Raw genomic sequence first — 15,495 nt, 5'->3', positions numbered from 1 at the left:
GTCGGCTAGGATCTCTTCCACTTCCTTTGTTTCTTTTTGTTTCAGATCGATGTTCGGTCTTGTGGTTGCATTTCGATGATCGTCGTCTGGATCAGGGTGATAGGGCTTCAAGTTGCTCACATGAATGACGGGGTGGATTTTCATCCATGCGGGTAGTGCAACTCGATAGGAGGTAGCCCCAATCTTTTTAAGGACTAGCGATTCAATCCGGATCATTTAGTTTATGGATAATTCTGAACCAAATTTATAATTTTAACTTTAAAATTAGTCAACATGAGTATAGTTCCATCGGGATCATTTAATTTTTTTTAAAATTAAGTATAATTATTTTTTAATAATCTTATTTAAAGGGTATATAAATATTTGAATTAAGAAGTTAGGGGTATTATTGGAAAATGAAGAAGTTTGAGAAATTGGGGATTCGCTTGAGTGGGCTATTAGAGACAGTAAAGAACCTTTGAATAAACTTGATGTTAAGGGTCAGGGAAGGAATATCCAAAAATGCATTTTATTTATTTATTAATATTAATTAATTAATTTATTTATTTATTAAATTTTTTAAAGTCCAAGTTATCCTTGTCTCCAAACCAATTCTATTCCTCTTCCCCTCATTTTGCTTTGTATAAATGCTTTTCAACTCTCTACTTTTCTTGTACCAAAAAACATGGCTCCACATCTTCATCAAATCTCTCTCTTTTTCTTCCTTCTAATCATTTTCTCATCAGGTAATTTTCTATTTTATTTGTTTTTTTTAATTTTCATTCTCGACTATATACTGTTGTTTCAATTAAGATGTCGAAAGCTTGAATTTTTAACTGTGAGATTCTATGTCGGTTGGAGAGGGAGAACGAAACGTTCATTATAAGGGTGTAAAAACCTTGGGAGAAAGCCTGAAAAGTAAAGTCCAACAAGGACAATATCTAGTGGATTTGGGCATTTACAAATTCTATCAGAGCCAGACACTAGGGGTGTACGTTCAACCCGACAACCCGGACCAACCCAACTCAAACTATAAGGGTTGGGTTGGGTTGGATTGGATTAGCATTTCGGATAGGGTTGGGTTCATTTTTCTAAACCCAAACTGAATCGGTTCGGTTTCAAGTTCATAGTCAAATAAAAATATATAAAATATATTAAGAATCTTTCTGTATTAATGGGTTTGGCAAAGTAGTATTTATTATCTATCTATTTCAACATTATTATATCACAACTTATATATTTTTTTTATTTTTTTAATAGTTTAGGACGAGCTACGTATAAATAAGCATATTTCAATTAATATATATATATATATATATATATATATATATATATATATATAATTTGTTTTGTTATATATAGTACATTTGAACTAATGATTTGTATTGTTTATTTAATTTCATGATCTATCTTTATATTTTTGTTACTTTAATTAATTATCAAGAAATTTCGATATTTAGTTGTTTTTAGTTTTATGACAATGTTGAACTATGTTAATATGTTACAAATTTTGCTCGTTGTTTTTTTATTGAATTTGTTTTTTTTTTTTTTTTTGTTAATCAGATTGATTTGTGTTTGTGTGTCAACTTTTTAATATATTTTATCTAATATTGTATCCCAAAGATTATAAATGGTGGATAAATAAAACTAAAAAAAATATGAAAACCCAACCCGAAAGAAAATAGAGGGTTGGGTTACCAATCTAACCAACCCGAATTTTTGGGTTGGGTCAAAAAAATCCTCCAACCCGACCCAACCCGGACCATGTACACCCCTACTAGACACCCGACAGTATACCAGTGAGGATGCTGGGTTCTTAAGGGGAGCGGATTGTGAGAGAGTCATGCACAGGGGCGGTGTACCAGCGAGGACGTTGGGTCCCTAAGGACATGGATTGTGAGGACGCTGGATCTCACATCGGTTGAAGAGGGAAACGAGAAACTGAAAGCCCAATTTCCCTCCAATTTAAGATGCATGAGTTTAATTTTGCCTATTAAATTTTCGGTTGAAAAGGGAAATGAAGGGAAAAATTCAATCCCCTCTAAATCATAATAGAATTAGAAAATCCACGTGGATTGCTTGGAACATTATTAAAAAAGTAGCTAAAGAATAAAACAGATTTAAATTTAACTTATAATTTAAAAAATTGTTTAATATAAATGAATATAAAATATTTTATTATTTTATTTTTATTGGCAAAACGGCAGAAATAAGAACATCGGAGAGCTCTCGAAGTTTCACCATAATAAACAACTGCAAAGAAACAATCTGGCCGGCGATCTTCCCAGGAGAGCATTTCAACGGCGGCGGTTTTGCACTAAAACGCGGCCAATCCATAGTTTTCAAGGCGCCAGTAGGCTGGTCCGGTCGGATATGGGGTCGAACCGGTTGCAACTTCGACCAGACCGGAAACGGGCAATGCCAAACCGGTGCCTGTGGAACTTCCCTCAAATGTCAAGGCTCTGGAGAGACTCCGGCGTCCCTCGCCGAATTCACCCTCGCTGCCCTCGATTTTTACGACGTCAGCCTCGTCGACGGCTTCAATTTGCCGATGGCGGTGACGCCAATCAACGGAACCGGAAAGTGCGGCCTGGCCGGCTGCGATAGCGATTTGAGATCCAATTGCCCGTCCGCATTGGCGGTGAAATCGAAAGGGAAAGTCATCGCCTGCCGGAGCGCCTGCGATGTGTTTAACACCGATGAGTACTGTTGCAGAGGATCTTATGGGAATCCGTCGACTTGCCGGCCGACGGTTTACTCGAAGAAATTTAAGGAGGCGTGTCCGACGGCGTATAGTTATGCGTACGATGATCCGACCAGTATTTTCACCTGCAACGCCGCCGATTACGTCGTCAGCTTTTGCTCCGGCAGGTAAAATTTTAGAAAAATTAATTTAATAATATTAATTTTAATCCTAATAAAATAAAATAAATAAAAAATAAAAAATATAAATATTTGACTGTAATGATCAAATGTTAAAACTATAATTTAATATTAAATATTCTTAACATGCAGGAACCATAAGGTGTGCAGTTACCATGACCACAAGCTCGTATGCAGTGGATCAAATGGCTCGAAATCGTTCGTCGGAGGGTGGTGGCCTCTAATGGCAGTTGTTTTAGTCGTGATCAATTTATGGGTTCTTTTTTAATCACTACTTCCATATTTTCACGTGTTGTGTACATACATTTTTTTTAATATTTTAATTTGATTGTTTTGTGAGAGTGCAAAATAATGAATTGGGTTGGGTTGACGTGTGAACTAATAATATTATTTTAAGTTTTAGGGTAGTGCGTTTCCGAAAAACGACATTTTATTTCCAATATCTTAATATTTCTTTACGAGGCATATCGAGACTTGAATTTTGAAGAACAAACGTCTTTAATGTTATACTTATGAGCTTAAAACCGAAACCCTAATTTAGAAACACTGGGTCGTTTGAAGCACGCGCGTAAAAAAACTTAGTCACGACGGATATTTTTCGGAATTGTTGTGAGGAATGTTTAAACTCGATGATTTTGACATGTACGATCAGCGATCAACATCAAAAAATGGTCTCGCTCTTGGCTAATTTTCGTTTGATCGGCGTCAGGTACCTTCAACGGTCTTTTGTTTGCGTTTTAGGGTAAGGCGGTTCCAAACAGCTACCTTCTCTTTCCAATATCTTAATATTTTCTTAGGAGACCGCATCGGGACTTGAGTCACGATTGAGATAAGGTTCCGTACATGTATTTGAATGTCTAATTGATTTGTCTTATTTTTTTTATTATTTAAAACGGAAAGATTAAGGTTCTATTACATACACGTTTAATTTTATAACGAAAAAAAGTGAATTATTTATAGGAAAAATTGTATATATTGATTATTAGAAATATTTTAAAATTTTCAGACATATTAAATATAAAATTCAGCATTCAAGCATTTATTAGATATTTTAAATATTTTTTAAAGTTAAAAAATGAATTTAAAATTTGTAATTTAATACAAAAATTAAAAGTGATATATATATATATATATATAAAACGAGTTTCAAGCTTCGTCAGACCACAGAGATCGAAAATGGCGGGTGCTGGTGGCGGAAAGGTCTCCTTCAAAGTGACCCTCACCTCGGACCCTAAGCTCCCTTTCAAAGTGTTCGTAATCTTAAACCTTTGATCTTTCGTTGTTAGGGTTTTTCTCCCTGTTCAGACTTAAGATCCAATCTTACGGTCTTTCAATTTCCTTGACTCTCAGGTTTAGTGTTCCAGAGGCTGCGCCCTTCACCGCTGTCCTTAAATTTGCCGCTGAAGAATTTAAGGTGCCCCCGCAAACCAGCGCCATCATCACCAATGGTAATTGATTGTCTCCGTGTTGATTTGGTCCTTGAATTTTGATTCGATTGTGATTGGATTCTGCATGCGTGAAATGTCTTTTGTATTTGACAATTTGGGATCGGAAATCGCCGATTCGGGTAGCTCTAGAAATTAGAATCGGCATTGAGTTCCTGGCGCCCACAATAGCACGAAGCGTAAAGGCTTCAGAGAGAAACGAGTATCAGTAATTGTTATTATTGTTATCATTTATGAGTTCAATTGTGAGCCTAGAGATCCAGCCTCTGTTGGGAGGTATATGCCTTAACCTGTTGTGCTAGGCTTTGCCTGGCAGATAGGTTAGTATTAGTTTTAGAGCGCAATTTCTTATTCATCTTATCAAGAAAGTAATTACGTCCTTTCTTTTTGATGAAAAGTTGGGGTCTTCCCCATCAGAAACGTAAACTGTTCTTGAATCCTTCCACATTACTTCATTGATCGAGTGGTGTCAATCTGTATCCAAACCATATAACTATTGCTTATTTGAATTTTATTGCTCTGAAGATTCGAGTGTTAAAAGATCGTCAACAGTACTTTAATATGAGAAAAGTCGAATGTTATCGAACAAACTACTGCACGTTTGGAAATGTATTGGTTATCTTTGATGTTGGTTGAACTTTCCTACATTGTTCTTCATATTTTTTATCCTGTCATGAGATGTGCTAGTGATTCTTTTTTGTATTTTAGGTCAGAGAGATTCCTGTTCATAATAGTTTTTATTGTACTAGTACTAATATGGAAGCTAAAGTACTTAGGCTTTTATTCCCAGATAAAGAAAAACCAACACTTTTGAATTTGCAATTAGTTGAGCTTATTTGCAAACGCTGGGTGCTTGAACTAGCTATTCAGTTGCCTCATGATTTCACCTGATATCTTACGGAAGAAGGGTCGGAGTTTGTGCTTTAGAATTTGTAAACTATGAGTGTCGACCGTGGTCATGTTTCTGTTCTTGCTGACATTGATAGGTGTTAGTGTGAGATCCCACGTCGGTTGGAGAGTGGAACGAAGCATTTCTCATAAGGGTGTGAAACCTCTCCCTACTAGATGCATTTTAAAACCGTGAGACTGATGGCGATACGTAATGGACCGAAGCGGACAATATCTGCTAGTAGTGGGGTTGGGCTGTTACAATTAGATACTCTTTGCACAGTTCTTTTTATGGATCCCAACATTTCTCTTGTAGAGACTTTTGTACCAGCCATATAATGGTCTTTGGATTCACATTGCACATATGCTTTTAGATGCATTGATATTATAGTTTTCATTTCAGCCATTTAGCCTCTCATTTTAGGTGTTAACATTTATTGTATGCCTTACAGATGGCGTTGGAATCAACCCTCAGCAAAGTGCTGGTAAGCTAAGTCATGGTTCTATTCTTAAGCTCTACAATTCATTGTCCTTGCTTCTGTTCTGTTTATTCTTCTTGTTATTTAAGTTGTACAACCATAGAAGCATATCGTAGAAAAAAACATAAGTTATGTTGATATATGGATGGAGTAGATATTGTGAGATCCCACATCGGTTGGAGAGAGGACAAAACATTCTTTATAATTGAAAAACTTTGAGATGAAGCCCGAAAGAAAAAGTAAAAAAGGACAATATCTGCTAGCGGTAGGATTGGATTGTTACAGATACTGTTATTGTTGTTTCATGAGCCAAAGGCACTGTCATTGCCTGAAAGCTAAAACATAACAATTGATGTTTTCTTCTTTAACGCCCATCGCGAATGTTAAGAACCTTACCTTTGAAACGCAAAATCAGATTGTTTTTTTCTTTTATTCTTCCCCGATTACATCCTGCGACGGGTGCTTCCTCTAGCACGAGATACATTTTGTGTGTGTTCTAAAGTTTAACACATTCGTCGATATTGCTATAAACTTTTACATATTCCTACAGCCAAACAGCCTACAATTGTGGCCATAATATTCCATTTGAAGCTGAAATTTATGGTTGATGTGCTTTTTGCAGGCAACGTCTTCCTCAAGCACGGCTCTGAACTACGCCTGATTCCTCGTGATAGAGTCGGAGCTGCTGGATCTATGAGACTGTAAACTACAATACTCGCCTTAGTCAACTGGCTCCACACTTTTTTTTTTTATCACATTACTGCAATTGATGAGATGAGAACCAATGTCTGCTTATCCTTTCGATTTCACTAGAATCAATAAAATACAAAAAGTGTTTCATCCAATTGTTATAGGATCAGAATGAAGAATTGCTAATTAATCAAAAGTCTTACATCCCATATGCAACTTGAGAGTATACTGCTCCTACGAATACCTCTTTAACGCTGCATCTGAGAAAGCAAATGGTATGGAGACTCCGTAGTTGGATATCGATTTTATTTTTCTTATTGTGAAAGCTAATCATGTTTGTTTTTTGTTTAGTTATTTACTTAGAACACTCACTCCTACACGCCAAAGTTTTAATAATACTTTTTAGTTAAGACCCGAGATAAAAAATTAATATTTTATTTTAAAAATATTCTTAAACTAAATTTTTTATTAATTTAGTAGAGAAATAAGGCTTGAATGATCAATGTCTGGACTGGAGAGCTTGAATTGAAGCCGAAGTTGAATAAGCAAGTGCAGAAAGCCATAAGAAACTCGCCCTTTTGCAATAGCAAACTCTGTTTCCTCTTCCTGCCGATTTCAGACATTCTTAACATTGGCAACAGAGCTCGAAATGCTCTGCCCCATCAAAACCCACCTTCCGCCGCTTGTCCATGCTACACCACCGTCGTATTCTTGTACACTACAAGAAACTTCGATAATCGTACAGTTCGAGCTCCTATGCAGATACCAAATTTAGCCCACAGTAACATAGCTGAAGCTAACCCCACATTTCTCATCAAGACGTACGAACATGCCTGCAGAAGGATAGTATAATTCCCACGTTTTTGTTCCTCATGTTTACGAACTGCATAGCGAAGGAATTGCGCCATTGCGCGCAAGTTAGAGCTTTCAGGCGAGGCAATTCCCTTCATGCTTATTTGAGGAAATTTGGGTGTTTGAACGATGTGTTTATTGCGAACAATTTGATTTCAATGTACGCGGAGTTTTCGAATTTACGAGATGCAGAGAAGGTGTTTGATGAAATGTCTGACAGAAATATTGTTACTTGGACCACCCTGGTTTCTGCATTTACTGATAGTGGAAGACCTTATGAGGCACTCCGAGTGTTTAATTATATGCCGAAATCTGAGACGGCCAATGGGTACATGTATTCCGCGGTTTTGAAGGCATGTGGGCTTGTGGGTGATTTGGATCGGGGTAAGTTAATTCAAGAAAGAATATATGGGGGTAAGTTGCAGGGTGATACTATTTTGATGAATTCTCTCATGGATATGTATGTGAAATGTGGAAGCTTGAGTGATGCGGTTAAGGTTTTTCACAATATTTCACGTGCGACCACAACTACTTGGAATATCATTATTTCTGGGTATAGTAAGGCCGGTTTGATGGTGGAGGCTGAAAAACTTTTTCATTGTATGCCACAGCCAAATGTTGTATCTTGGAACAGCATGATTGCTGGCTTTGCAGACAATGGGAGTCAGCGGGCGTTGGAATTTGTGTCCTTGATGCACAGAAAGGGCATTAAGCTTGATGATTTCACATTTCCATGTGCTTTAAAGATCAGTGCGCTTCATGGGTTATTAGTCATCGGGAAACAAATTCATTCCTATGTCACCAAATTGGGGTATGGATCTAGTTGTTTTACACTGTCTGCTCTGATTGATATGTATTCAAATTGCAATGGCCTGACCGAAGCACTCAAGTTGTTTGACCAACACTCTTCCTTCAACCCTTCCATTTCTGAGAACCTGGCTTTGTGGAACTCGATGCTCTCAGGATATGTTATCAACAACTGTGACCAAGCTGCTTTGAATTTGATTTCATACATCCATTGCTCGGGTACGATGATGGACTCTTACACCTTTGGTGGTGCTTTAAAGGTTTGCATCAACTTATTAAGTCCAAGGGTTGGTTTTCAAGTACATGGTCTGATTGTCACTTGTGGTTATGAATTGGATTATGTTGTTGGAAGCATTCTTGTGGATCTCTATGCAAAACTAGGACGCATCGACGATGCATTAGCACTGTTCCATAGGCTTCCAAGGAAAGATATCATAGCCTGGTCCGGTTTGATCCTGGGGTGTGCTCAAATGGGATTGAACTGGTTAGCTTTCTCAATGTTCAAAGATATGCTCGAGTTGGCTCATGAAATAGATCATTTTGTCATTTCAACCACTCTGAAAGTCTGCTCCAATTTAGCATCTCTTAGAAGTGGAAAGCAGGTCCATGCATTCTGTGTCAAAAGTGGGTATGAAATGGAAGGGTTCACAATAACATCCCTTCTTGATATGTATTCAAAATGCGGTGAAATTGAGGATGCATTAACATTGTTTGATTGTATACAAGAAAAAGACATAGTAACTTGGACTGGGATCATTGTAGGATGTGGACAAAATGGAAGGGCGGCAGAAGCTGTCAGGTTTTTTCATGAGTTGATTCAGTCAGGGCTAAATCCTAACGAAATTACCTTTCTAGGGGTGCTTTCTGCATGTCGATATGCTGGTTTGATCGAAGAGGCACGAAGCATATTTAATTCCATGAAATCTATATATGGACTAGAACCTCATTTAGAGCATTATTGCTGCATGGTTGATCTTCTAGCTCTAGCTGGGCTACCTGAAGAAGCTGAAAAATTGATAGCAAATATGCCGTTTGAGCCAGATCAGACCACATGGCGCACTTTGCTAGGGGCGTGTGGAACTCGTAACGATACAAAGCTTATTAACAGTGTTGCTAGTGGCCTTCTTGAAGCCACACCAGATGACCCTTCAACGTACGTGTCACTTTCAAATGCTTATGCGTCGCTGGGGATGTGGCATAACCTAAGCAAAGCGAGGGAGGCTGCCAAAAAGGTGGGAGTCAAAAGAGCTGGATTAAGCTGGATTGAGGTTGCGAGTTGAAAAAAAAAATACTCCTTCGCTGACTGCATGGCAGGAAAATATCTATTTGTAAACCTCTCTTGGAATGAGAGTCATCCCATGCAATTGTAAAGTGAACACACACATGAAAAGGAGAGGCCGCTCTTGGTACCAAAGTTCAAAGAGACTCGACCTTTATGTCTATGGTACGGCAATCACTTCGTTTTTTCACTTCTAACTCTGCACACAACCCGATGTTTCCTGCTATATCTACTTTGATTCTGAAATTTGGGGCAAGTCGATTAATAAGATGTGAGTTTATATTATTGGGTTTTAACTTGAATTGTCATTCTCCACGAATTTTGTTACGGTTCCCAATGTTTGTAAAAGTTGATATCGATCATGTTCATCGACTGTATTTGTTATTATAGTTCAACATGTTACTGGGTCCTTTTCTAGTCATTTCAATCCATTCATACCACAGAATAAAGGGAGGAAAAGATATTCAGGCATCATTCTGCTTCGTTAATTATCAAGCTGATGTATAATCAATGGTCTTTTCATCTCTGTTCAAGGACCTGGCCTGCCTTCGCGGGAAGATAACTAGTGCATAACATAGAGGATGAATCCACTGTTAATTCCTGTTAATTCAAGAAACTGTGAGGCAGACTTAACTGTTTTTTTTAACCAAAAAAAGGCCATTCTAGACAAATTTTCATGTTTTATATTTGTTTTCAACTTCTTATAGACTTGCAGGCGTAATACGTTGTTAGTTAACACAGTCGGTAAACTACTCTTTCCTGTCAAGTCTTCGATAGCTTCCTCCTAAACTGATAATCCTGTTGTTGATGGGCAGAGTGGAGGAGGAATATTCAAGTGACATAAAGTGATGATGGCTAAACAACTAATCATGACATCGGTCCCAGAGAGGAAAGACGGTAACTTTCATACATTATTATGGTTCTTTTCTTTACCCTTGAAATCCAGTTTTAGACGATCGTAATTTTAGTTGGTTACCAGCCACATCTTTGCATATGCAAAAGATTAAAATCATTGAACATTGACAAATTGTCAAGCACTGGTTTCCTTGCATCTTTGCTGGTTTGGAGCCTATTCTGTAAATGATGCCAGTACTTTCTCGCGTTTAAAGCCCAGAAGCAGCCTTCAGACATGAACCCACCAAGTGAATTCAAGCCATTAAGTCGAGCGGGACAGAATGGATTATTCCAAAAACGAACAAAATGGTTTCTGGGCCCTGGCAAGATCCGAAGGGCTTACTGTACCCACAGTACTTCGTGAGTCTGCTAATTCTCTACCTTTTTTGTAATTATAATTAAGATGCATGTGAATTTTTTGCTCTAGACCCATTTCTCTGAGTCATGAAGATCATTTTTTTGAAGTAATTTTTATGCTATTGAACATTTTCTCAAATATTTTGCTATGATAAGGTGAGACCAACCTGTAGGATGTCATGTTTCTGGCAGAACTGTTGGTGGTAGATTGCTATCTGAAAAGAAAACATTCTTACGTTATGTTGCTTTCTTCTTGCAATCATATAACCCACTACCTAGCTTACTCGCCAGTCCATTATACGCCGTGCGCTTCAGCTCTACCTTTTTCAGGCCCGGCGTGAGGTTTCTGCTACCCTTTATTTTTTTAATGTTACCAATGACTGGAAATAAATTATAAGGATGGCCCAAAAAAGCTATCCAAATTTGGCGCCAAATGAGACCTGCTTCTTTACTAGGGGCTCTTTTACCCTGCTTTGGTTTTGTACAAAGCTCAAGTTTTTAACCTTTCTCCGAAGAAAAATGGGGTCTTAAGTTCTAAACCAAGTCAATGCTTGGCTTGTAAACTTCAATATCAAACACCTTGAGATTTCCAAAAGTTTGGCGGGTACGAGCAGTATGGGTTAAATTAATTAGCATATCTAGGATGTGAGGTTAATCCCATACCAAGCACATGGCCTATTTTGGGTTCACTAAAGCTTTGACATCCACCATACTACTGTAATATAGATGCACCCATTTCAAGATGGCGGCCGTCAAGAGCCATGGTGAAATTGAAGGTTTCCAGCTTGAAAGTTGGGTTTTTTCTTTTTGTTATCAAGAAGAAAAGAGTGTTATGGATGAATGAAATTACCATCAATGGTAGATTAAAAATGTGAGATTTCACATTGGTCGGAAAGGAGAACAAAACATTCCTTAATAAGAGTGTGGAAACCTCTTCCTAATAGACGCGTTTTAAAATCGTGAGGCTAACGGTAATGCGTAACAAGCTAAAGTAGACAATATCTGTTAGTGGTGGGCTTGAGTTGTTACAAATAGTATCAGAGTTAGAGATCGGGCGGTGTGCCAGCAAGGACACTGGCCTCCGAAGGGGGTGGATTGTGAGATCCCACATCGGTTGGAGAGGGAGCAAAGCATTCCTTAACAAGGATATGAAAACCTCTCTCTAATAAACGCGTTTTAAAATCGTGAGGCCGATGACAATATAGGACAGATTAAAGTGAACTTGAAAAAGAAAGAAAAAGTACAGAGATTTTTCGATCAATTTCCTTAAAAGATTTCACATTCACATCCCCTCCCTAAACTACTGCCGACGTATGTGCGCATTATTGATGGGCAGGTTGCACCTAGGGACGAGGCTACATAGAAGTTCTTAGGTCAACTAATTTTTGTCATTAATATGTGTACCTACGAGATCATTTTTTAGATTTGATCTTGAGGAAATCTCTGAACATTTATTTACTGCGTTCTTGGAAAAGTGGACTTCTAGGTAAATGCATAATTGTTTAAAATTATTGCCTGAAGTCATCAAGTTTATAGGGAATAATTATCTTCACTCTTGTCCTCTCTCTTCACTTCTAACCATAGAAGTACAGCAAATGTCTCCATATTATACGTACAATTTGAATGTGCAATTAATGCCACCATCGGGTTGTGTGGAGATATCTCCATCTCCAAGACACCGTCGATTCCCACCCAACACACCACCAAATGCCAATTTACAAGAAACACAATACAAAGCCATTAAATTCAATATCTTTCCAAAGGCAATCAGACAAACTCTTGCCCAACAGAAGCCACTAATGGCTGCTAGAAGTTAAAACCCTCCATAAATGACAACAAAACAGGGCAATATTGCCTTGGGACTGAACACGTATAACTCATCCAAATTGGAATACATGCCTGCTGCTCCGGCCAATGAGTCATAATCCTCCATAGTGCCTTCTGAACTTTTCTTCACCCTACCAGCTATTACTCGGCAAACCAGCATTGCCCTTTTGTCATTGCCGTCCGATGATATTCCGGCACTGTCATGAGCCTTTCCACTTGTTGCTGTTGTTAGAATCCCCTTTCCAGCGTCCCCTCCGGTGGCCTCTGCCGCCACCTTGAACCCATTCTTGATTATGCTACAGACATTGCATTGAGGTATTGAACTGCAGAGGTTGGAGGAGCCATTAAGGCCCAATGAGCAGGCCAAGGTGGTGCAATGGAACCTTAAGAGTTCGTTGCCATCTGCTATGCATCGTGGATGCTTCTTTGAAAGCTTTATGGCTTTGGCTTTAATGGAGTCCCTGTATTCCTCGAATTTCGAGATGGTCTTTGCAGTGTTCTGGACTTTGAGAATCCTTTCAATTTTGCAAATTGGGGCTTGCTTTTTTAGCCAGCTCGACTGGAATATGATTTCCACTATGTTCTTGCTTGTGTCTTCAGGACCAAGTTCAGATACTGAAAAGTTGTGCAATAAGAAAATAAGCTTAGACCTTGTGAACTGAAATTAATGAATGCATTAAAGTTGCAGAGAAAAGAGGAATCAAAATCTTAAGTACCTGCATGTCTAACACTCTGGTGAAGCTCTAAAGCTTGAGCTTTCATGAAAATCTCCCCACATTCAGGACAAGGGAAAATAGTTGCTCTAAGAGAAGGATCTCTAGTCATCCCAAGAACAGGGTCAATCACCATTTTACATTCATAACAGCCATAGAATCTCCTGAAAGGCATTCCCCTGAAAGAGGCACCATTGGAGGAATTGGAAGAAGATGATGCAGATAACGATGAAGTTGTGGCTGATAGAACACCATTTTGTTCGTTCAAAGGAGGAGCTTTTGTGGATCTACTTGAACTTAAGGACTCATTGTTTTTAGAACCCATTGAAGAAGCCAATGCCCTTTTCTTGTGAGCATCCGGTGATGCTGCTACTTCAAGCCTGTATGTTACCTTAGTGTTGCTACACAGTGAACCCGAACACCTCATTTTCTTACAGTTCTTGCTACTCTCTTCTGTTGCTTGCTCCGTTTGTTTCTCTTTGCGCGGCAATTGATTCTGTTGCTGTTGTTGTTGAGGCTGCAGGTACTTACAGCTGAATATGCCTCTAACAACTGCCCAAGACGGCGGCTTCTCTGCCTTCTGCGCCTTTGGTTTCTGGTTTTCATGGCTCTGTCTGGTAAGCTTTCTCTGTGTTTTGGGTTTAGCCATGGCAGATGCCATTTTCTTACACTGAAAATGTGAAAAAGTAGAGAAGTATTTCAAGGCAAATGAAATGGGGTTTGCTTTATCTCAAAAGATGGAACTTCTTGAGCACAAGAAGTTGAAAAATGAAGCTTTGATAATAGGAGGTTAGGGACTATGGATATGGGGAGTTGTGGGAGTTTTGGATATGTGAATTTTTATTCATTCGCCATAAAGGTATCAATTTTGACTCGTAAATTGATTGCTCTGAAGACAATATCAGTATTTTATTGTTGTTGTAGGAATCTTTTTCAATATGTGGCACTGGTTTTGTTGTCCCAAGGGCCCCCATGCTTAGTTTTTTAGTGGAAAACTCCATTCAGTTTGCCTGTAAATTACTAAAAGATATGTATGCCTTTTCTCTCTAAATTCCAATTCTTTTTCTGCCTTTCGTTTTGGGATTTATCATCTTCCTTGCTCATTGACAAAACTTCTGCAATACCCCACTGCCATGATTAGGAACATCAATTCATCTCTGCATACCCAACATGCTTAAACCCAACTTAAAGCCAATTTCCTTATTTCCCTATTCAAATACAGACTACATTCATGGTGGGTTCTGGTGGATTTTTGGGTGTGATGGGTGTGAGATCCTATATTGGTTGGAGAGGGGCGAAACATTTTTTATAAGGGTGTGTAAACCTCTTTTTAGTAGACGTGCAACCCTTGAGGGATATCCCGAAAGGGCAAGCTCAAAGTTATTATATCTACTAGCGGTGGACTTGGGCCATTACAAATGGTATTAGAGCCAAACACCGAGTGGTGTGCTAGTGTGGATGCTAGGTCCCCAAAAGGGGTGGATTGTGAGATTACACATTGGTTGGAGAGGTAAACGAAACATTCATTATAAGTGTGTGGAAACCTCTCGTTTTAAAAACTTGAAGGGAGTCTCAAAAAGACAAGCTCAGAAAGAATAATATCTACTCCGTTGAGAGAAATTGCAAAAGAGCAAGCACAAAGAGGATAATAGCGGTGGGCTTATGTTGTTACAAATGGTATCATTATATGGGTGTAGAAACATCTTTCTTGAGAAATTTCAAAAGGGAAGCCTAAAGAGTACAATTTTTGCTAACAGTGGGCTTGGATTGTTCCATTGATTCACAATATCTGTTAGCGGTAGACTTAAGTTGTTACATTGGATCACCATTTTCATATACGTTGAATCGATGATGTTTCTTTTATATATATATATATGAGAGTGTAAAGACAAACAAATAATCATGTGAGGGGTGTTTTTTTGGGGGTTAACCAAAGTGCCACTAAAATTAAGGTACACACACTAATTAGTCCATAATGAAGGGTGCTTTGCTTAAAAGCTGCTGAAGCTGATGGTGGTGGTGTTGATTCCCTTTGCCTCAAAATCACCACTGCACCATTTCTTATGGAATAAAGCTGTCTCTTCTCTTCCTTCTTTACATTTTTTTTCCAATAAAAATCATTCCCTTCTTTTCCACTCATTCAAACTTCATTAACCCTAATCCTTATTTGAATTTTGAATACATTGCTTACCCTTTCTCACTCAAACAAACATCTTTTTGTTTCTTAAAGTCATAAATACTTTATTTATTTGTTTCTTCCATATATATACATATTATTTGTATAATTAGATTGTTCGTTGAACTCCAAGTTTAATCCCGAACGTTCAATTTTATGTTTAATAAGTTATTATTTCTGATGGTGTGAGTTCCTACATCGGTTAGCGATGGGCTTGGATTGTTAC

The 15,495-nt window shown here is 38.2% G+C and overlaps 4 protein-coding genes across 7 annotated transcripts; 3 read left to right on the top strand and 1 right to left on the bottom strand.

Moving 5' to 3' along the window:
- Window positions 1-598: 598 nt before the first annotated feature.
- On the top strand, window positions 599-3,250 carry LOC111807310 (pathogenesis-related thaumatin-like protein 3.5). The gene is made up of 3 exons (XM_023692980.2): window positions 599-725; window positions 2,187-2,850; window positions 2,995-3,250. The coding sequence occupies exons 1-3, from the start codon at window positions 665-667 to the stop codon at window positions 3,128-3,130; spliced, it is 861 nt and encodes a 286-aa protein (XP_023548748.2). The 5' UTR covers window positions 599-664; the 3' UTR covers window positions 3,131-3,250.
- Window positions 3,251-4,004: 754 nt separating this feature from the next.
- LOC111806585 (ubiquitin-fold modifier 1) lies at window positions 4,005-6,519 on the top strand. The gene is made up of 4 exons (XM_023691964.2): window positions 4,005-4,112; window positions 4,213-4,310; window positions 5,648-5,680; window positions 6,297-6,519. The coding sequence occupies exons 1-4, from the start codon at window positions 4,039-4,041 to the stop codon at window positions 6,377-6,379; spliced, it is 288 nt and encodes a 95-aa protein (XP_023547732.2). The 5' UTR covers window positions 4,005-4,038; the 3' UTR covers window positions 6,380-6,519.
- A 141-nt stretch (window positions 6,520-6,660) lies between these two features.
- On the top strand, window positions 6,661-11,470 carry LOC111790800 (Pentatricopeptide repeat (PPR-like) superfamily protein). 4 transcript variants are annotated; one of them, XM_087127335.1, is made up of 3 exons: window positions 6,661-9,467; window positions 10,118-10,556; window positions 10,710-11,470. In XM_087127335.1, the coding sequence occupies exon 1, from the start codon at window positions 7,237-7,239 to the stop codon at window positions 9,301-9,303; it is 2,067 nt and encodes a 688-aa protein (XP_086983461.1). In that variant the 5' UTR covers window positions 6,661-7,236; the 3' UTR covers window positions 9,304-9,467; window positions 10,118-10,556; window positions 10,710-11,470. The 4 variants fall into 4 exon arrangements, with proteins under 4 accessions (XP_086983461.1, XP_023527648.2, XP_023527640.2 ...); XM_023671880.2 differs by lacking the exon at window positions 10,710-11,470 and having other exon boundaries at window positions 10,118-10,199; window positions 10,412-10,700; XM_023671872.2 differs by lacking the exon at window positions 10,710-11,470 and having other exon boundaries at window positions 10,118-10,199; window positions 10,282-10,700.
- Window positions 11,471-12,267: 797 nt separating this feature from the next.
- On the bottom strand, window positions 12,268-13,958 carry LOC111789980 (uncharacterized). The gene is made up of 2 exons (XM_023670765.2): window positions 13,097-13,958; window positions 12,268-12,995 (listed from the first exon to the last, which is right to left on the bottom strand). Exons 1-2 carry the CDS (start codon window positions 13,752-13,754, stop codon window positions 12,367-12,369), a joined length of 1,287 nt encoding a protein of 428 aa, XP_023526533.1. The 5' UTR covers window positions 13,755-13,958; the 3' UTR covers window positions 12,268-12,366.
- Between the last annotated feature and the right edge of the window lie 1,537 nt (window positions 13,959-15,495).

This window comes from Cucurbita pepo, chromosome 1, assembly GCF_057944985.1.
Source record: "Cucurbita pepo subsp. pepo isolate OVF chromosome 1, ASM5794498v1, whole genome shotgun sequence".
NCBI lineage: Eukaryota > Viridiplantae > Streptophyta > Magnoliopsida > Cucurbitales > Cucurbitaceae > Cucurbita > Cucurbita pepo.
This window is presented reverse-complemented; position numbering and strand designations above follow the sequence as displayed.